Consider the following 22,934-nt stretch of genomic DNA (forward strand, 5'->3'; position numbering starts at 1 on the left):
GAAGGTATTAATAACTGAGAAAGAGAAAACGAGCAAGTTAACTGTTATCAATTACATAGTAATTTCTTATTCATTTATGTTAAAAGACATTGGAATACAAATAAAGTGCAACGTGTTATCATTAAATCATTAATAATTACATAATAATTTCTTACTCATTTCTATTCATACACCTTGAAATAAGAGTAAAGTCCACAGTTTTCATTAAGGTACAAAGCTAAGCTCGGCTGTGCAGATGCGCTTAGATATCAGTGCTGGCCCAGTTATCTCTGTGCAGTTTTAACAAAGTGTCAGTTTTCATGTGATGGCAAGGTCCATCCGCAGCCATCTGTGTCAGACTTAGTTCAACTGTAGCTCTCCTTTATTTTGAGACTCAACTTGAGGCGGAGTTGTAATTAAATTCCTGTCGCTAGTCTAACGTTGGTTGACTAACAGCAAGTAGTCATAGAAGGCAGGTGAACTCCGTACCCGTTTGTTGTGTCTTACGCTGTCCAAAAATGCAATAAAGTGACCGAGCTCTTCTATCTGCCAGTGCGAAGTGAGATTAGGTCTCCTGTCTTTTTATTTTTCATTCTTTCAAGTTAGGGCTGGCAGCCAATGGGCTTGGTCTGAGAGGAATATAGGCGCGTCTCAGTTGCAGGGGTAGGGTTTTCAGTTGCAGTTCAGTTGACGGACCCCAGGTGCAAAACACGCCAGCACGTTAATAGGCCTCTATCATTGAACTTGTTCTTTAGTAAAACGTTTCTTTCAGACGCAAGATGTTCACATGAGCAGAGGACGTGTGGAAGATCTTCTATGCCTTCTCAGCATACCAGGTAAGGAAGTACCACCCTGTGGGAATCAGCTGTCAAACATTGCTATTCTTTTGAATAGATTATTTCATCTCATTACACTAAAGACATTATTTGGTGCCAATTCACTTCTAATGAAATGATGGACATAGCCATAAGTGCCATTTCTGAGCGAAATGTTATTACTGCTAGGAAGGAAAGAAATAAACAATGGCATGGAAGGCATGCTCTCTTTTTCAGTCAAATCTAAGTAAATTATAAATATGTGCAGCCTGGCCTTCATTTGCACATTCAGTGTGGCAGGTTTCACAGATATTGGGACAGCTAATTTACTATTTTAGTGCTAACATACCATCAGCACCCTCGCACCCACTGAAACTGTAACAGGCTCGTCTCAGAGGGAGCGGTTGATGGCTGATGAGTCCTTGGGATGTACCTGATCTGAGGAAATGAAAGCAGCATGTTAAGCACCGACCCACCAAACAAAGGGCAGCTCTCTGCTGAAGAATGCCAACCAGCATGAAACATGCCCAGAGGTGGGCAGTATGGACTGTAAATACTCATGATTCTACAGGGAAGTGTGTGTACCACAATACATTTGGAAGGATTGTTCTCTGCCTCTGTAATCTACTACTCTGCTCTGGTAATATTTGGGGAAAGGATTTTTTTTCAGGAAAATAGGGGGTTCATTTAACTTTCAAACACCAGTCCAGGACTATTTGGAGGACAAAGAAAAAAACATCTATAAATATTGTAAAAGATGGTTTAATTGTAATGTGGCATATTAACACAATCCCGGCAGCTGCTGTCCTGAAGCCTAGCTGCAGGCAAGTGACTAGGAGTATCAAACTATACCTCATCCAGGTAGAAAAAAACTGAAAACTAAAATCAGACATCAAACAAGAGGAAGCAGCTGAAAGAAACAAATTTGTGTATCCTCAGGACAGGTGGAAACCCCAAGACCGAAATGGGATTAGTAGACGAGGCAAGGAGAGGGACACTTGTACTGAGCTCCTTTAAAATACTTTAAGATTAAACTTTTTAAAGTCTCCACATGTTTAAAGATTTGCAAACGTGCCTCTAGCAGACAATTTTTCTATGTTCAACTGGCAGACAGTTGCATAAAGATGAAGTCAAGACCAAATGGGTACTACCCCCTCTGACAGGATCATACTGCAGGGAAAAGCAGCCGATTGGGGATGAGTGTAAGGCATCTATACAGGGAGGAGGGTGCATAAACAAAGATGGATTTTTATACTATATATATATATATATATATATATATATATACATATATATCATGAATGTCACCCTGTAACTTGGTAATAACCTCACCACATAAAGCAGGTCTCGATAGACCACAATTACATCCCCAGAAGCAAAAAAAAAGAAGCAAGAAAAAGCGAACGGCCGATATCTTCAAAGAAGCCACATCTCCTGGCCTTAAAAGACCCGCTCACCTTACTGAACTCAGCAGTGCCTATCTCCCCTGGGGTTGTTCTAAAGATGAGGAATCTTTAGGTAGAAATCTCCATCAGAAATGGAAAGTTCTGAGCAGAGAATGGAAATGGCTTGGAGTATAGAACCCTGGATTATAATGTACTTAGATTATGCTGATGGAATGGGGTGTAAGGGCTCTAGGGATGAAACATTGTGTGGATTACTACTAGAGGTTTTGTATGACTGAATCTAGCACATCCACTGATCAGTCTTACCGAGTTGTTGAGATGACTTGCATATAATCTTTGGAGGGAGGAGATTTGCAGGCTCAGGCAGTGAACCTAAATAAGCAGATCTATCCAGATTATGCCTGTTAGGGGTAAGAAAGGCAATTTTGTATAGCTTTTTGAGATGGAATGTGCGGGTGGATGCCTGAGTTAGCTTGGTGTCCAATTTGACAGATTTACCCACCTTTAGACCTAGATTCTGCATCAATTTAACACGGATGTGTCAAGGGTCAATCTCCTTAGACCAGATTGCAGGGTTCAGAGGTCTGCTACACCGCCAATCACAAAGTTATGAGGTTTGTCACTAATGAAGTCTAATCAGCTAATTTCCATCCACTTCCCGACCAACATTATACAGTCCCTATCACTAACACCAGCTTATTCAGTTTTTAATGTGGTACAATATACTTTTATGAGAGTATCATGTTAACTGCAATAGCTTTGCCATAACTTTGGGGGGATTCAAAAAATTATTTTACAAATCCATGTGTTATTTAGGTCTTTGAAACGCTGGAACAAAAACTTGACATATCACATGCCCAGTTTATTATTTATCAGCAAATTAAAGCACAAATAATGGAATTTATACGAGAATGTATACGGAGCTGAACCATTTTGATACTACAGACCACACACATGATGGGAGGCACCAGGTACTTGAATGGATCAACCACGCCTTTGCACAGCACCTACTAGACTATCGGACCAATGAGAATGTGATTTAGCTAGACCACTGCACAAAACAGAATAGGCAAGAATTCTTTCACATCCTAATAAAATATCGAGCAATGCTTTATTCAAATAGATTCAGTACTGCATACTGAATATAGCCTGCCTTCCACCTAAAGGCTCCCCAGGAGCTCCCCTGAAGTGGCTTCTAACTACAAGCGTTGTAAAGCACCCCAGGCGGACTTCCCTCACATGATGCGTCCTGCTCTACCCTGCAGGCTTACTGGGATGAGTTCTTTCTGACTTTACCCAGACCACAAGACACATTGTCCAAAACACACTCCTGGCTTGTAGGCTGGCCCAAGCGTGATAAAGCTTTGGGAAAGTTCATGGACTTAGCCTTACGAATAGCTTGTCGCACTATCGTTACTAACTGGAAGAATACCTATCCAACCTTTATTGAAGGACAGCACTGTGTGGAGATCAAATGACTAGACGCTTAGAGTGGGCATCTACAGAGGTAGGAACGTGCTGGTCTGCGTAAGAACTACATAGGTCAAAGCTGGGCTACCATGCTTGAGTCACATTTCACAATAAGAATGAGGATTGACCCCTCTGAACTACCAAGTATACAATACATAATATATTCTTTGCTGTGTTCATGAAGATGTAAATGCTTTCCCAAATCCTTACGGCTCTGGACAGGAGTTGGTGCATTTCGTCTCTCTGCTATCGGGATGCAGCAAAGTACGCAAATGGATTGCTGAGGCTACTACTAACAAAATCACAAGTAAAGCCATCTTGAAATGTGACATTGTGCAATGTGCAGCATAAGGGATAGGGAAGAAGGTTGTTTTTGTACAGATCACTAAGTCAGAAGAAAAGTAAAACATGTCTATTTTTAATACTTTGCTGTGGGGCATACAAATTGGAGCATGCAAGGATGTTTGCCAATCCATACTATTTCTGAAACGCCCTGCAGCATATTACCACATGTATACCAGTATTAGACCAATAAAACTATATTTAAAAAAATATATGTTCTTTCAGGTCTCTCTTAAAGTTACTAAGTAGTGCTGACACAATCCCAGAAATCACTATACGACATCATGTCTTCAAACAAAATAAACATACACTGTTTTAAATTACATATTTAACTGAAATAAATTAATTTCACTCATTTATATGTTGTGCCACTGTGGTTTAAAATGTCTGTTAGTTATAGAGCATGAGAGTAAGTCCTACTTACCAGCAGCCTCTACATCTTTAGCGATGCACTCCGCTTTCTGCTCCAAATTAGACAAACGGGACCGCAATTCTGCCAAGTAAGTCTCATATGTGTGGATGTCTTTTTCAAGAGAAGCTTTCTGCTTTTTCATGGCAGCCAAACGATCCTGTAATGGACAAAGATACATTTACTTTTATGGGTGACCCTGTTACTCCCAGTGCGTCTGCTCTCCCCTATTAAACATGTAGGTGCCATGCCAAATACTGTCAGGAATAGACACTTCTCCATCAGCTGTTAATAGAGAGTGCCCACCAGATTCTCACATCTCCCTTCCCTCATGCTGGATGCCACAAAAACCACTCTCTTCTGTTAAAATGAGACAAATGGGCGTTTCATTTTTGAGGGTGGAAGAGTGCTGGCAATGGTGAAGCCACACTAGGAGAAGGAGTTATCATAAAGGTAACTTTATTCTACTCCTATGTTATGGCACAATCTCATTTTCAACTAAATGGAGCAATAAGATTAAGACTAAGGAAACGTGTGCTGTCAAACCTACACGCTAATTGTGCATTGCTTAAGCAGGAAGGCCAAGAGACCAAAAAATAATTGTGGGGTAGGCAGTGGAAATAACCCTACAAGCACTTCAGCAAACAACTGTTGTGCAAAAAGCACTGACGTGACCTAAGCTCTGATGGAGCGCCCTCTAAAATGCTGCAAATGTTTATTATCATTTCATCTATTGCATTTATTCTATTCACCATAATTTTCATATCTGCAACTACATTTATCTACTCTACACTAGACTAGAAGTAAATAGGTAAAGTCCGGTGTGGATTTCACTTGTGTGTTTATTTTTAGGGAAAGGTGCTTCAGTAACTCACTTTAAAGAAATTGATAGCTGCAGCTGGTCAGGAGCGATCGTGACCCAATAGGTCACGAACAACAGTGTTTCCAGGTAAGATGTAGGAGGAGCGTATTTAGAGTGGACCTGTCAAAAGTACCTGAACTAAAATATATGCAAACCTAGCAGTTATTTGATAAGGACAAAATAATATTTCGTAAGTGTCTCTACTTTAGTGAGTTGAATGAAAGACTACGGAGATGTATAAACGATGGGGTAAAACAAAATCTGCCCTCTTTGCTAGAAAATTGAGGGTGGTGGCGAATAACTAATTTTAGATGCATTTGGTGTGACTGGTGGACTGATGCATACACTACAAGAAATTGTGTGATCTGAAAGCCACGGGTTCATATTTCTATGGGTGCAGTTCAGCATCTCCTCTTCAGGACAATGAAAGTAGTGCTAATGAGTAGGATGCTAAAGCCCCTTGCTAGCCAGAAGCCAGTACTTTCGTAGTAATTTTATTATCTTCCGAACACCAGAAAAATGTTTTAAAACACTTCACTTACTGGTTCATTGTCTTTTTCTCTTTCAAGCCTTTCCAGTTCTTCTAGTAAAGATTTGTGTTCCTCATGCAGTGCTTCCAACTGGGATTCACTCACTTTATAAATATCCTCTGCAAAAAAACAGCAAAAGTATAATTAAAGCATTGTGAGCACTCGTACTTTTCTAGTTCCCAGAACAATGTATCCACGTCTGACCAAAAGCTCTTCATAAACCACTGCTGGTTGTAGGAGGCTACTTTATGTAGCCAACTACAGGCAATGTGTTTGTCAGTTATGCTGCGTTAAACAGGAACTCTGTAGAGCTTTTGGTACAAGCAGTAAAAATAGACTGATCTATTTACCCATTAGTTCAATCAACACAGAATTATGATGCTGAGATTTGAGGAATATTGCAACCAATTACAACATATTCTGAGCAAGTGCCATGTAACTAAAGAAGGTGGCTCTGAAGGAAAATGATAGATGCACAGGTTACTTCCCGAAAACCCTGGTTCTACAACAAAGAACATCTGTGTCAGACATCTGGATACATTTTCTGGAACCTCTCCAGTGTGCAGCCTGTAACTTGGATTCTTTAGCCCCCCCCCCCCCGAGCACAGCAGATTTATTCAATATACCATTGTGAGACAAAGAACCTAAATGGGTTGTAATCCACACAATCCACTGATCATTACATGAGAAAAGTGTGTATTAGTCCTGTGACACCGCAGTGTATTTCTTATTAGTAACTCCCATGTCCAGCTCTCCCCGTGCTGCTGCATTGGTCTTGCTCCTGTCTTCTTCTTGCTTTTCCCTGAGTTTTTGAGTGCCAGCGCCTTGCTTTTCCCTCATTCTCACTGTTTTCTTCTTGCTTTCGCCCTCATTATCTTGTGCACTCACTCCTTGTTTTCCCCTAATTTTCACTTCTTTCTCCTTGCTTTTCCCATTTTTGTGTGCCTCCCCTTGCTTGCTTTTCCCTCGTTCTCACTGCTCTCTCCTTACTTTATCCCTCGTTTTCACTGCCTTCTCATTGCTTATTCTCTTGTTTTCACGGCTTTCTCCTTGCTTTTTCCTCAGTTTTTTTGTGCACCCTCTCCTTGCTTTTCCATAGTCTTTACAGCTTTTCGTTGCTTTATCTCCTGGTTTTTGTGTTACTTTATTCTTTTCCTTTGTTCTCACTGCTTTCTCCTTGCTTTCCCCCCTGTTTTGTGTGTACCTTCTCCTTGCTTTCCCTAGTTTCCTTACTTCCCCCACCCCCTTTGTGTGTGTGCCTTCTTCCTTGCTGTTCCCTCATTTTCACTTTCTCCTTGCTTTTCCCCACGTTTTTGTGCGTCTTTCCCTCATTTTCACTGCTTTCTCCAGGACTTGCAAGCGGCTTGATAACCTGTCAGGTGAGTAGTCGCGCTTTACAAATCCTGATTGGTTGACTGATTAACCTTCTTTTTGCTATGAATAGACAAACCCAAGCATTCACACTGGGGATACTCTTACAACTTTACTAAAATAAAAAAAAATGACCCTCGTGTATACAATATGTACCATGGATAATATGAAAACAAACAAGGTATTAGAAATAATATTTGCTAATAGAAAAGTAAGTAAATATTCCAACCTGATACAAGTAATTCAGAGTTTTTCTGCTTCAGTTCTTCAAACCTTCCCTAAGCTAATCTTATACTGAAAAGGAGCCTGTGCAAGTTTCTTAGATGGCTTTGTTCTCAGCCACATAACTTAATGGAACAACAAATGGATTGTTCTATGAGAAGATAGCCGTGACCTCTGTCTCTGCTCTCCGTAATCATGGTGTCTCCAAGCAGACTGATAAGCCCATCTACAGCCAGATGTGCCATAGCTTAGCCTTCAGAAAGGAGAAAGAGTTTACAGCTTTTGACTATGCGGCCCTCAGCATTCTGTCCTTTGGAAGCGAAGAACCCTCACTCTAATAACATTCCAATTTAGCCTATATACTCTACTTCAGACTTTCTTGAATATTATTGAAAAAATAAAATCAATATAAAACCTCTAGTAGCCTTTCATCTATTGTGTTCCTGTGAAACCTTCTTTTACTGTTTAGAAAAAATAACTATAAAAATCAAGATTTCATATTATACTGAAACAAACACTAAACAATATATTTGAGCAAACTGAACTGCAATAAAACAGTTAGGTTATTCTACATTTAATTAATATATGAAATGCAATGGGGAGTACCTATATAGGACAAATATGAAGATTATGTCAATGCTTGCATAACATTATGCCAGAATTGGGTACATGATCACACCACTCAGGTTAAAGTCATTTATTCAGTGAGTCATGCATTTGGTGTGGGCCCAAAGGTAAGAAGTTACTTACCTGTAACTCCTGCTCTCCAGCATTGGTATATTTCATAGATTCATATGCTTGAATTATTCCCCATTGTCAGACTGGGAACCTCATGTAACAATCAGAGTGCATGACCTAACCATTGAAGGCATCCTTGCTGCTTTGTTACATGGGAACCCCATGTAACAATGTTAATAAAGTAGAGTAACCCTTATACTCAGTAACATTGAAATTTCAAAGACTATCTGCAACCTATCCATGATTATAAATGGTCTAAACTACAGCCAATGCAAGACCAGCCCCCCATACCATAATAAATTATATACTATAATATACACAACTCAATCAGTGAACTCTGTTAATAACTCCTCTAATTTGAAGTACCAACAGCTTTGGCTTCTACTGCTGTAGATTGTTAAAGTGCACAGTGCATACAACTAGTTATATTAAATAGGGTCAAAGATAGATAGTCAAGTAGGTGGCACAAACTGTATTGAAACCACTCATGGAGTCTGCAACAATTAAAAACCATATAATACAATACATATCGATATAATCTAATATTTAAAATCGAATTAAATTTTCATTAAAATAAAAGGAGGAGATAATAAAAAGTTAATGAAGACTGAAACTTCAAACTTGTAAAAACCCTTCATGCTTTAGGCTAGACCAATAGTCATGTGCAGAACATCACAACAGAAAGGCTCTTACTCTAAACTTTCTCATCCAAGCGTTTTAAGGGCTCTGCAACAGGCAGACCAGGCAGACGACAAATATTTTGCAATGGCACTTACTACCAATGTTGATGTGTCACTTTTTCAAATTCTATAAGCATTTGCAGTATTGTAAAGCGACAAAATTGTGCAAAGTGGAATAATCCATTTTTTCCTTGGAACTATATATTTGGGACAAAAGAAAAGGAAATGTTCAATAGATTCCTCACCAGATTGACACAATTTACATTTGTTATCATCAGGGCTATTCGACAACCATCGAGCGGTATACGCGTTTACAGGTAGGGTACTGTTAGACCTGACAGCCTTAGGGTGCTCCCTCCACTATTTGACACTGTTTTTTGCTGGTTTTAGGACTAACCAGTGCTAAAGTGCATATGCTCTCTTCCTTTAAAACATGATACATTGGCTCATACCCAATTGGCATATTTAATTTATTTGTAAGTCCCTAGTAAAGTGGACTGCAGGTGCCCAGGGCCTGTAAATTAAAGGCTATTAGTGGGCCTGCAGCACTGATTGTGCCACCCAAGTAAGTAGCCCCTTACCCATGTCTCAGGCCTGCCATTGCAAGGCCTTTGTGTGCAGTTTCACTGCCTCTTCGACTTTGCATTTAAAAGTACTTGCCAAACCTGAAACTCCCCTTTTTCTACACACACACATCATCCCTAAGGCAGACCCTGGATAACCCACAGGGCAGGGTGTTATGTAGGTAAAAGGCAGGACATATACCTGTGTGTTTTATATGTCTTGGTAGTGGAAAGCTCCTTAATTAGTTTTTCACTGCTGTGAGGCCTGCTCCTTTCATATGCTAACATTAGGGCCACCCTCATATACTGTTTGGGCGGTAGGTTCTGATCAGAAAGGGGTAGACAGGTCATATTTAGTATGGCCAGAATGGTAATACAAAATCCTGCTGACTGGTGAGGCTGGATTTTATATATCACTATTTTAGAAATACCACTTTTAAAAAGTGAGCATTTCTCTGCACTTAAAATCCATCTGTGCCATCTGTCTCCATTCCACGTCTGGCTGGGCTGGTTGACAGCTCCCTTGTGCATTTCAGCCAGACAACCACAAACACAGGATGCTCTGTCACACCTACACACATCTGCATGCCGAATGGGTCTTCCTGGGCTGGAAGGGTGGAGGGCCTGACACTTACATTTCAAAGTACAGTGGTCTGCCCTCACACAATGGACTGCCAAACCCCCTACTGGGACACTGGCAGACAGGGTTGTACCGAAAGGGGATATTGGGCACTTCAAGACCACTCTTTGAAGTCTCCCCATTTCAAAGGCACTTTTGGATATATAAACTGGGTCCCTAACCCTACCAAATTAGACACTTCTTGGGACAGACACTTTGCACCAGAACCTGCAACCTGCCAAGAGAAGCTGCCTGGCTGCCCAAAGGACTCACCTGGACTGCTTTGCTGTAAAGGACTGCTGTCTTGCTGTTGCCCTCTTGCCTTGCTGTTGCCCTGCTGGCCTATGGCTCTGCTGAGAAGTGCTCTCCAAGGGCTTGGAGTGAGCTTGCCTCCTGTTCATGACGTCTAAGGGCTGAAAAGCCTTAATCTCTGCAAAGAAACTCCTTGTGCAGCGAAAGTCGACGCACAGCCCACCGGAATCAACGCACAGCCTGTCCAGCGGTGAGCAAATCACTGCATCGCTGAAGCGGAACGATGCAGCCCGGCTCCCCAAGTGGAGATCGACGCAGCACCAACGTTGCGAACAGAACTTCCACACAGCCCACTGGATCAACGCATCCGCATCACCCACTGGATCGACGCGACAGCTGTGGCTTCGTCCCGCACGCCCAGGATTTCCACACATCGTCCTTGGGCATCAAAAGACCCTGCATCGCAAAAAGGATTCAAGCCTGCGTGCCCCAATTCGACGCAAAGCCCTTGCCTCATGGAAAAGAATCAACGCATCGTCTGTGTGTGCCCGGAAAACCGACGCACACATCTCCTCCTCTGCAGTCTTCGTAAGTGTAATTTTGACGCAAACCAGGTACTTTGTGCTTGCAAGAGACAATTGTTGCTTTTAAGAACTAAAGACCCTTCTTATCATTACCAAAGTGATATTTCAACCTGTGATTATTAAACCTTGATTGTTTTGACCTTAATTTAATCAGATAAATATCTTATATTTTTCTAAACCTGTGTGGTGTCTTTCTGTAGTGTTCTTACTGTGTTATTGCATGATTTATTGCACAAATACTTTACACAATGCCTTTTAAGTTAAGTGTGACTTCTCAGTGCCAAATTACCAGATGGTGGGCAAAGGATTATTTGGATTGTGTGTGACTTGCCCAGATTACGATTGTGATCCCTATTCGGAAAAAGGTATATACCTCTGCCAACTAGAGACCCCATTTCTAACAGGTACCATATCTAAACTGGAGTAACAGGGAACGAGCATAGGCTGGCTTAGGCAAATCGAAAAAAGGTTCAACCAGTAGCTCCTGCTTGACAAGCAGAAATTCAGTTGTTAAATGACCCCATCTACTCCTAAGGGAGATTTGATCATTGATCCTCTCCCAATATCTCTGCTTAACATATGTGGCTGCATCAGCCGGGATCGTCTCGGGGTTCTTCCAAAACTGGGGGAAGCCCAGATCAACCCAAAATGATTTCATTTCCCGCAGCCATCTGACCTTATCCAGATAGTTTGTGTGTCCTAACAACTCTCTGATTTCCTCCCTAAAAGGTTCCAATTCCACCGTCTTCCAGAGACTAATCCAATATAGGGGGTTTCAAAGATACAGGATCCAAGCCAGTGGTTCCCAACCTGTGGTCCGGGAACCCCTATGGGTCCACGTAGCCTCCTCAGGGGGTCCGCGACGGCTAAGAAAATAAAATCATATTAACAGATTAGGTCCCCAGCTTTCAGTAATGACTCACTGGGGGGTCCCCGGATTCCAATAATGATTCAGTGGGGGTCCCCAGATTCCAGTAATGATAAAGTGGGGGTCCACAGAAGTCGAAAGGTTGGGAACCTCTGATCTAAGATGTTATTCAGCCCAAGATCCAATCTTAAAGGTATTAATGGGGTGCCCTTCCACAGCCTCGAGATATTTCTGATAAAATTATTTTCTTTAACTTGCAAGATATTCTGCTGGTTACTGAAACTCCACAATTCTGCTCCGTATAGGTAGTTACAAGTGACTTTTCTCCTTCTCCAGCATTGGATCTTTCACAGATTCATATGCTTGAATTAAGGCTATCACAGTGGTATCCAACAAAGTGGTTGAAGGCCATGAGGCTTACCTTATGTTAATAGGTGTCTGAGTGCTGCCATTCCTACAGCTATATTCTTGTTGGTATCAACACCAATGCAGTAATGCTTAGCGAAAACATGTGTTGTCTTCCCTGTCGCTGTTTCACAAATGTCTTTTAAAGAAAGCCCAGTAAAATAGACTGTTGTCGGTGCCACAACCCTTGTGGAATGTGCTTTAACTTTGCTTGTCAAAGGTTTGTATATCAAAGCACTTATGATACATGACACAATTCATCTTGCCATTGCCTGCTTGGTTAATGAATTGCCCTTGTTCATGGAGCCCAAAGTCACGGATAACAGAATTGGTTATTAAAGTTACTTTATCCTTTACCAATTGTAAAAGAAAAGAAAAAAAGGTTCTTTACATGATAACGCTTGTAATTCGCTCCGTCTCCTAGCCGAAGTGATGGCTAGAAAGAAAGCTGTCTTCCATGCACACAGCACTCGCAGGCCACGTCAATGCCAGCACAAACAGCAGCAAGGAAATCTTTGCCATCAAAGACTTCACCGAGCCTCCTGCTGCCTCCAGCAACATCACCCCTCACATGACCAATTCGTCTGGATCTTAATGTAAGATCTATTGCTGATATTGCTGCCCTAAAGCCCTTGCAGTATTGGTTAAAAGTATGGTTAACAGGCTAATTAGCAGCTTAATGGGAATGGCTTTGAGGTCTGTTGGAGGGCTCATATGCAGATAACATCGCTTGGGGCCTTATATATTAAAAACTGGCTATTCAAATTAGGTCTAGGGGGTCTATTGGACCAAACCTTATGAAAACCCGAGAAACGCCATTGAAATGCTTAAACATTCCTATTGGAATTTTGCCCTAGGAGGGAAAATTTCAAACGTACCCTCTGGCATTCTAACAGATACTTTTTTTTATCATTCAAATGTGTGTTTGAATTTGAGATATATTTAGACTTTGTATTGAAGCCACATGCACAAGTACTTTTTTTAGGTTTAGATTAGGGTCTCTTCCATTATTTGCTTTCACAAGTACATGTAAAGAGAAGCAAAAAGCATTAAACAACTGTCCTCTGGGATGCATGAATCCTGAGACTATTGAGCACGTCCTATGTTTCTGCACAGGTTATAAAAAAGCAACAAGCAACTACTTTGCAAATTGATGAGTATCAGAGATCGCCAAACTGCGCTTAGAGTTTGCAGAACAAGTACCAGAGGTCCAGTTATGTTCTCAATAGCTACATATTTATCACCTATGTGATACGTCAGGTACAAGACGATTCTTGGTTAAGAGAGAATTGTGTGTTCAATATGGAGCCATATTTTCTAATATTGCACGGCAATGATTGCATAATGTTTTAAGAAACTTCTATTTTTTTATGATTTTATGTCCAATTAAATTTTATGTGATTTTATTCATGTATTTTACACATTTCTATTGTCTGATGTGAATATATGTATGTACCTTTAATGGTTCATATGAACCAAAATAAAGGAAACAAAGTGAATGAAGATAGGTAGGAAATGTCATGAAGCAAAGGGAGTAGGAGAGCAAGTAAAAATGAGGAAACTTGGAATTGAGTGGTGTGTGAAAAATAAGTTATACAGTGGAAATAATCACATAAAGGTAAGAGAAGTGGGAGTATTTAACAGACGTAACAAAAGGGAAATAATTAGAGGGGCACGGAGGAAGATGGGGAATAATAAAGATAGTTCAGTGTGTGTGTGTGTGTGTGTGTGTGTGTGTGTGGAATGGTCAGACAGAAATAGTTACTTTAAGTGTCACTGGCCCCACCCCTAGCTGCAAACACGAGCTAGGAAGACAGCACTTCGTTTGATTATGAGACCTAATGTAATTTCAAAGGGGATTGTCTGCCTTAAAGCAGCATACAACACCTTCCCTTATTTATTTAGACACTTCAATCCAAATTTCAAATGCAACACCCATTAAGACTAATTATCTAGCCTACACATACTTTACAAAATGTCAAATAGCATTAACCGTCTTCGAGGGCCAGCAGCAATAAAGTGAATAATGTTAGAAAGTATTTCTAGTCAAAGCTTACTTGATCTTAAAAAAAATGGTCAACACTAGTCTTTGGGGCACACTCATCCAACTGTACCTGTAAAAAAGTAATGTAAATTAAAGCAGTTTCAGAATGATGCAGTTTGGAAACTAGATCCTGGAAATCAGAAGGGCTGCTAAATATTTAATGTTAAGAGCCTTCAAAGACATTTGAGCTGTACAGGACTTTAAGGGCATATTTATTTTAACAAAAACAAATCCCTCCCTAAAATTAAGATGCATAGGAAGGTTCACAATCACAAACTAGGTCAACCTAAAATGACACATCACTTACTTAGTTTTGAGCACACCTCGCTATCAAGTTCTTCATACGAGTCACGACCCTCCATAAACAGTGTGTAGCACTTTGTAGTATAGTCCATGAACAGCTGTAACAGATTATCAGAAACATTGGTTTCTTGATGCACAAATATACACTAGATACTGGCAGAACAAACAGTATTTTAATTAACAGAATTCTGTTATGTAAATTTCTGATTTACTGGAGTGAGAATATCAAAGCAAATCTAGATGTCAGTAACTTCAAAAAACACTATCAAAAAACAAAAACATTGTTATCCAGGGGTAAAATAATTCCATAAAATGGTGGAATGCAGAGAAGGAGCGACAGTCTGAACAATAACCAATGATAAAATGAACTATTTTGTATAGTGGAAATGTTTTCAATACTCTAGAGAACAAACAGCCCAAGGGTCGCCACAATGCAAGCTCCAATTACACATAAAAAATGCATGAAATAAGAAACAGCAGTCCAAGCTTCCCTCACAAGTAAGGTAAATACTACATGAGGACAAGCAGTGCAAGCCTCCCTCACACATAGGGCATATACTGTAGAAGGGCGACCAGTGCAAGCCTCCCTCACACATAGGGCATGTACTACAGAAGAACAAGCAGTGCAAGCCTCCCTCACACAAAGGGCATATACTATAGAAGAACAAGCAGTGCAAGCCTCCCTCACACATAGGGCATATACTACAGAAGAACAAGCAGTGCAAGCCTCCCTCACACATAGGGCATGTACTACAGAAGAACAAGCAGTGCAAGCCTCCCTCACACATAGGGCATGTACTACAGAAGAACAAGCAGTGCAAGCCTCCCTCACACATAGGACATATACTGTAGAAGGGCAACCAGTGCAAGCCTCCCTCACACATAGGGCATGTACTACAGAAGAACAAGCAGTGCAAGCCTCCCTCACACATAGGGCATATACTGTAGAAGGGCAACCAGTGCAAGCCTCCCTCACACATAGGGCATGTACTACAGAAGAACAAGCAGTGCAAGCTTCCCTCACACATAGGGCATATACTGTAGAAGGGCAAGCCTCCCTCACACATAGGGCATATACTGTAGAAGGGCGACCAGTGCAAGCCTCCCTCACACATAGGGCATGTACTAAAGAAGAACAAGCAGTGCAAGCCTCCCTCACACATAGGGCATGTACTACAGAAGAACAAGCAGTGCAAGCCTCCCTCACACATAGGGCATGTACTACAGAAGAACAAGCAGTGCAAGCCTCCCTCACACATAGGGCATATACTGTAGAAGGGCAACCAGTGCAAGCCTCCCTCACACATAGGGCATGTACTACAGAAGAACAAGCAGTGCAAGCCTCCCTCACACATAGGGCATATACTGTAGAAGGGCAACCAGTGCAAGCCTCCCTCACACATAGGGCATGTACTACAGAAGAACAAGCAGTGCAAGCTTCCCTCACACATAGGGCATATACTGTAGAAGGGCAAGCCTCCCTCACACATAGGGCATATACTGTAGAAGAACAACCAGTGCAAGCCTCCCTCACACATAGGGCATATACTACAGAAGAACAAGCAGTGCAAGCCTCCCTCACACATAGGGCATATACTATAGAAGAACAAGCAGTGCAAGCCTCCCTCACACATAGGGCATATACTGTAGAAGGGCGACCAGTGCAAGCCTCCCTCACACATAGGGCATGTACTACAGAAGAACAAGCAGTGCAAGCCTCCCTCACACATAGGGCATGTACTACAGAAGAAAAAGCAGTGCAAGCCTCCCTCACACATAGGGCATATACTGTAGAAGGGCAACCAGTGCAAGCCTCCCTCACACATAGGGCATATACTACAGAAGAACAAGCAGTGCAAGCCTCCCTCACACATAGGGCATGTACTACAGAAGAACAAGCAGTGCAAGCCTCCCTCACACATAGGGCATACACTACAGAAGAACAAGCAGTGCAAGCCTCCCTCACACATAGGGCATACACTACAGAAGAACAAGCAGTGCAAGCTTCCCTCACAAACAGGACAGCCACAGCACAGAGTCATTGTACAAGCTGCATTCACACTAAACAAGTACAGAACATTCACCCATATATTTGATACTATAACAGAATATGTTGTAAACAAAACCCCAGTTATGGCCTCTATGAGACAGCTTGCTTTGCTGCAGTTAAACAAAAGCATTGGCAAATCCAATAGGTCTGGCCTTTGCAAGCTATGTGTTTTTTTTTTATTGCAAGCATACACCACATGCTTGCATCAAATGCTTTAATTTTAATTTGAGAAGGAGACAGGAATATATCACCACATAACCAAGCACTCAAGTCACAGGAAGCAACAATGTTAAACACTTTAGAACTTCACAAAGGAAACAGAAAATAAGCCATCATCTCAACTAAAGCATAGGCAAAATAAATAGTTGGTGATTAAAGTGAATATACCAAAAAAGCACACTTTAAATCAGAATGATTCAGAGATTGCATTAAACAATCATGCTTGGTGGCCAGTTACGGGAACCTGTAGCTATCCTACAAACAGACTTCAAAACAGTCTCTCATGGTACTATCTAATTTAGCTACTGGAATATTCGGGCTTTGGATCTTTATATCTCTTATATGCCAAAACACTGTATAAATCACCAGAAGCCTGGGTCAAGGTGGACTGGGCCTAGTCTTGCTTTTTCTCCTTACAGAGGGATATGCAGCAAGGATGTCCACTGCCATCCTTATTATTCGCACCTGCGGTGGAACCCATAGCAACACATTCACAGGACATACACCCGAATTGAAGGCTTTGCGTGGTCAGACACGAGTACAGATAGGGTCTCCCTATGTGCAGAGGATCTTGTTATGCACTTGGGCCAGCTGGAACAATCTGATCCAGTAATAATGGACATTTTGGAAACTTTCTGTAGCTACTCAGGATTGAGGTCAACTTGAGAAACATATCACCTTTTCCTGTGGGACAGGAAGGCTCTACCCTCTATTGGGCAGCTCAAGATGGCGTGACTGTTACTCCTTCTGGCTTTCGCTACTTAGGGATAAATGTATCTGACAATGTCACAGGTGCCAGACTGACTAACACTGTACCCAACTCTCAAATGTCCACAGAGGTACGCCAAGGTGGGCTGTGTTCCCACTTTCCTTACTAGGATGGGTAACATTACTTAAGATTATTATCCTTCAGAAAATCCTTTACAAAGTAACAAAGTATCCTGTCTACATTTCTGAAGCAACCACAGCATCATTCCTTACCCTACTTAAAACATTCATATGGGGAGGTGACCTTCATTGAGTGACCCATATTAAATGCTGTAAATCACCCTATGGTGGTGGAATGGCAATGATCGACACATCCTCATATTACAGGAAACCTTCCAGCTATCACGACTGGCTACATGGTCCCCAAGATGACCCTGCACATAGACTAGAGCGCTGGCTTACAGTCTACCAAGTCCCACCAAACCATGGGCTTTTACTTTCCTCTACATCCTGGTGACAATGTATAACATGTGTCATGTGTGTAGCATATATTTTGTTTGTGTGCTTTCCAGATGGCACCTTTCCCCATGGACACAAAATGAACCAGAGGGTCAATGTCCCCCTCAATGTGGCCTTGTGGATTTAAAACTCACCAAGTAATTTTATTTTGAAACACTCTTTAGCATGCTTAGGAAGTGCTAGCCGCCTTACTGGAGAACAGAGATATCACCAGTATTTATGCTTTGGGGCCACCACCTGCAGAACTACGCAGCAACAAGATACACTTATACGTGGTGTCACACAAGTCACCTCCTGTGGCCAGGTAAGATCTCAACCGCTAATCCTATGTTATGAGTGGTCTATTTGGTGCTCAGTGCGACATCTCCAGTTTGGAACAAACTCAAGAAGTTGTGCCCTAGTCCGGATGAAACGAATTATAGATTCTGAAATAACAGATCCACTAATATTCCCAGTTTGGTCACCAATGCCACTGGACGTGTACCAGTCTCTTTTAATTAACAGACAGGGATGTCAGAGTAGGACCACAACTCTAGAAGCTCCTGTTGTCGTGCCACCAGAGTCTGGCGTTCCTGACATCCTATATGAGGACACGTGGCATGGCAGTTAGGATTAGAATGCTCCTTCCGAGGTCAGCACTGATTTGCATAAGGCAACTTCCTGTATGTAATAACACAGTGAGCACAAAACAATGAGGCGGAATACTACATTTGCATAAAACATTCTATCTGGATATGATTAAATACAAGTAGTCCATCCATCAAATGATTTTACTTGGTCACTTCAGCAGACTGTAGTCCTCATAGCAAGGAACAATCATCTGTTAATGCACCTGAGCTTTTCAGAGACTCTACTCATACCTCGTACAACCACACAGCATACACCCATGCAAGTTTCAGTTATAAAGTAACCATGTCCACTGCACACGTATACTCACACTTTAAACGTATGCGCTCACAAACGACGTGGGAGTGAATTGTCCAAATACAGGCACTGTATTCATTTTACACTGATTGGGGTGGCAGACTGACCTTTGTCCAGGGGACACAGCAAAAAGATTGCACCCCAAAAGACATTTGTAACTGCCATCCCCACAACAATCATCAGAGAGCCACAATAGGAAGGAGGGTCCCACTTCACACTGAGAAGGAGGTACAGGTAGCACCCCCCAAAATCAGACAACTCGACCACTGTTAGGGGAGTAAATATCCAGCTTGTAAGGAAATGCCTCCTTGGCATGGTTGCCCCCTGACTTTTTGCCTTTGCTGATGCTATGTTTACAATTGAAAGTGTGCTGAGGCCTGCTAACCAGGCCCCAGCACCAGTGTTCTTTCCCTAACCTGTACTTTTGTATCCACAATTGGCAGACCCTGGCATCCAGATAAGTCCCTTGTAACTGGTACTTCTAGTACCAAGGGCCCTGATGCCAAGGAAGGTCTCTAAGGGCTGCAGCATGTCTTATGCCACCCTGGAGACCTCTCACTCAGCACAGACACACTGCTTGCCAGCTTGTGTGTGCTAGTGAGGACAAAACGAGTAAGTCGACATGGCACTCCCCTCAGGGTGCCATGCCAGCCTCTCACTGCCTATGCAGTATAGGTAAGACACCCCTCTAGCAGGCCTTACAGCCCTAAGGCAGGGTGCACTATACCATAGGTGAGGGTACCAGTGCATGAGCATGGTACCCCTACAGTGTCTAAATAAAACCTTAGACATTGTAAGTGCAGGGTAGCCATAAGAGTATATGGTCTGGGAGTCTGTCAAACACGAACTCCACAGCACCATAATGGCTACACTGAAAACTGGGAAGTTTGGTATCAAACTTCTCAGCACAATAAATGCACACTGATGCCAGTGTACATTTTATTGTAAAATACACCACAGAGGGCACCTTAGAGGTGCCCCCTGAAACTTAACCGACTATCTGTGTAGGCTGACTAGTTTTAGCAGCCTGCCACAAACCGAGACATGTTGCTGGCCCCATGGGGAGAGGGCCTTTGTCACTCTGAGGCCAGTAACAAAGCCTGCACTGGGTGGAGATGCTAACACCTCTCCCAGGCAGGAATTGTCACACCTGGCGGTGAGCCTCAAAGGCTCACCTCCTTTGTGCCAACCCAGCAGGACACTCCAGCTAGTGGAGTTGCCCGCCCCCTCCGGCCAGGCCCCACTTTTGGCGGCAAGGCCGGAGAAAATAATGAGAATAACAAGGAGGAGTCACTGGCCAGTCAGGACAGCCCCTAAGGTGTCCTGAGCTGAGGTGACTCTAACTTTTAGAAATCCTCCATCTTGCAGATGGAGGATTCCCCCAATAGGGTTAGGATTGTGACCCCCTCCCCTTGGGAGGAGGCACAAAGAGGGTGTACCCACCCTCAGGGCTAGTAGCCATTGGCTACTAACCCCCCAGACCTAAACACGCCCTTAAATTTAGTATTTAAGGGCTACCCTGAACCCTAGAAAATTAGATTCCTGCAACTACAAGAAGAAGGACTGCCTAGCTGAAAACCCCTGCCGAGGAAGACCAGAAGACGACAACTGCCTTGGCTCCAGAAACTCACCGGCCTGTCTCCTGCCTTCCAAAGATCCTGCTCCAGCGACGCCTTCCAAAGGGACCAGCGACCTCGACATCCTCTGAGGACTGCCCCTGCTTCGAAAAGACAAGAAACTCCCGAGGACAGCGGACCTGCTCCAAGAAAAGCTGCAACTTTGTTTCCAGCGGCTTTAAAGAACCCTGCAAGCTCCCCGCAAAAGGCGTGAGACTTGCAACACTGCACCCGGCGACCCCGACTCGGCTGGTGGCGATCCAACACCTCAGGAGGGACCCCAGGACTGCTAGGGCCTTGTGTTAGATCCTGTTTAGCATTTCTTTTAGAGTTTAAAAGTTTGTTAAAAGTTTGAATTAGATTCTAGAATCAGTTTTAGTCTCTTAAAAAGTATTCCAACTTTTAGAAGCATAATGTCTAGCACAGATGTGAATGTGGTGGAACTCGACACCACACCTTACCTCCATCTACAGATGAGAGAGCTAAGGTCACTCTGTAAACTAAAGAAAATAACAATGGGCCCCAAACCTACCAAAATACAGCTCCAGGAGCTTTTGGCAGAGTTTGAAAAGGCCAACCCCTCTGAGGGTGGCAACTCAGAGGAAGAGGATAGTGACTTGGAGGACAATTCCCCCCTACCCGTCCTATCTAGGGAGAACAGGGTCCCTCAAACCCTGACTCCTAAAATAATAGTCAGAGATGCTGGTTCCCTCACAGGAGAGACCAACACCTCTGAAATCACTGAGGATAGCCCCAGTGAAGAGGACATCCAGTTAGCCAGGATGGCCAAAAGATTGGCTTTGGAAAGACAGATCCTAGCCATAGAGAGGGAAAGACAAGAGATGGGCCTAGGACCCATCAATGGTGGCAGCAACATAAATAGGGTCAGAGATTCTCCTGACATGTTGAAAATCCCCAAAGGGATTGTAACTAAATATGAAGATGGTGATGACATCACCAAATGGTTCACAGCTTTTGAGAGGGCTTGTGTAACCAGAAAAGTGAACAGATCTCACTGGGGTGCTCTCCTTTGGGAAATGTTCACAGGAAAGTGTAGGGATAGACTCCTCACACTCTCTGGGCAAGATGCAGAATCTTATGACCTCATGAAGGGTACCCTGATTGAGGGCTTTGGATTCTCCACTGAGGAGTACAGGATTAGGTTCAGGGGGGCTCAAAAATCCTCGAGCCAGACCTGGGTTGACTTTGTTGACTACTCAGTGAAAACACTAGATGGTTGGATTCAAGGCAGTGGTGTAAGTAATTATGATGGGCTGTACAATTTATTTGTGAAAGAACACCTGTTAAGTAATTGTTTCAATGATAAACTGCATCAGCATCTGGTAGACCTAGGACCAATTTCTCCCCAAGAATTGGGAAAGAAGGCGGACCATTGGGTCAAGACAAGGGTGTCCAAGACTTCAACAGGGGGTGACCAAAAGAAAGGGGTCACAAAGACTCCCCGGCAGAAGGGTGATGAGACAACCAAAACTAAAAATAGTAAAGAGTCTTCTACAGGCCCCCAAAAACCTGCACAGGAGGGTGGGCCCAGAGCCTCTTCACAAAACAATGGGTACAAGGGTAAAAACTTTGATCCCAAAAAGGCCTGGTGTCATAGCTGTAAACAGCATGGACACCAAACTGGAGACAAGGCCTGTCCCAAGAAAGGTTCCACTCCAAACTCCCATCCAGGTAACACTGGTATGGCTAGTCTCCAAGTGGGATCAACAGTGTGCCCAGAGCAAATCAGGGTCCACACTGAAGCTACTCTAGTTTCTGAGGGTGGGGTGGATTTAGCCACACTAGCTGTCTGGCCGCCTAACATGCAAAAATACAGACAGCAACTCTTAATTAATGGGACTAGAATAGAGGGCCTGAGGGATACAGGTGCCAGTGTCACCATGGTGACAGAGAAACTGGTTTCCCCTGGCCAATACCTGACTGGAAAAACTTACACAGTCACCAACGCTGACAATCAGAGAAAAGTACATCCCATGGCAATGGTTACTTTAGAATGGGGAGGGGTCAATGGCCTGAAACAGGTGGTGGTCTCCTCAAATATCCCAGTGGACTGTCTGCTTGGAAATGACCTGGAGTCCTCAGCATGGGCTGAGGTAGAACTAAAAACCCATGCAGCAATGCTGGGTATCCCTGAACTGGTGTGTGTGAAAACAAGAGCACAGTGCAAGGCACAGGGTGAACAAGTAGAGCTGGAGTCTGGAAGAATGGCCCAGCCTACCAAGAGGAAAGGAAAGTCAGTTGGGAAACCAACTGCAACACAGCAAAAGAAAGGGAACCTCTCTTCTCAGGAAGATGTTCTGCCCTCTGAGGGAACTGAGCCTTTGGAGCTTGAACCTTACCAGGTTGAGCTCTTAGGCCCAGGGGGACCCTCAAGGGAAGAGCTGTGTAAGGGACAAGAAACCTGTCCCTCTCTTG

General features: G+C 42.9%; 1 protein-coding gene across 3 annotated transcripts in view; it reads right to left on the minus strand.

Moving 5' to 3' along the window:
• NDC80 (NDC80 kinetochore complex component) overlaps positions 1-22,934 on the minus strand; it is a 131,639-nt gene that overhangs the window by 47,641 nt on the left and 61,064 nt on the right. For all 3 annotated transcript variants that reach the window (XM_069202714.1, XM_069202715.1, XM_069202716.1), the window contains exons 8-10: positions 14,467-14,560; positions 5,826-5,932; positions 4,437-4,581 (exon numbers count right to left, since the gene is read on the minus strand). In XM_069202714.1, the coding sequence (XP_069058815.1) occupies positions 4,437-4,581; positions 5,826-5,932; positions 14,467-14,560 (346 nt within the window). The remainder of the gene's footprint in view (positions 1-4,436; positions 4,582-5,825; positions 5,933-14,466; positions 14,561-22,934) is intronic.

The sequence above is a fragment of the Pleurodeles waltl genome, chromosome 8, assembly GCF_031143425.1.
Source record: "Pleurodeles waltl isolate 20211129_DDA chromosome 8, aPleWal1.hap1.20221129, whole genome shotgun sequence".
NCBI classification, from domain to species: Eukaryota; Metazoa; Chordata; class Amphibia; order Caudata; family Salamandridae; genus Pleurodeles; species Pleurodeles waltl.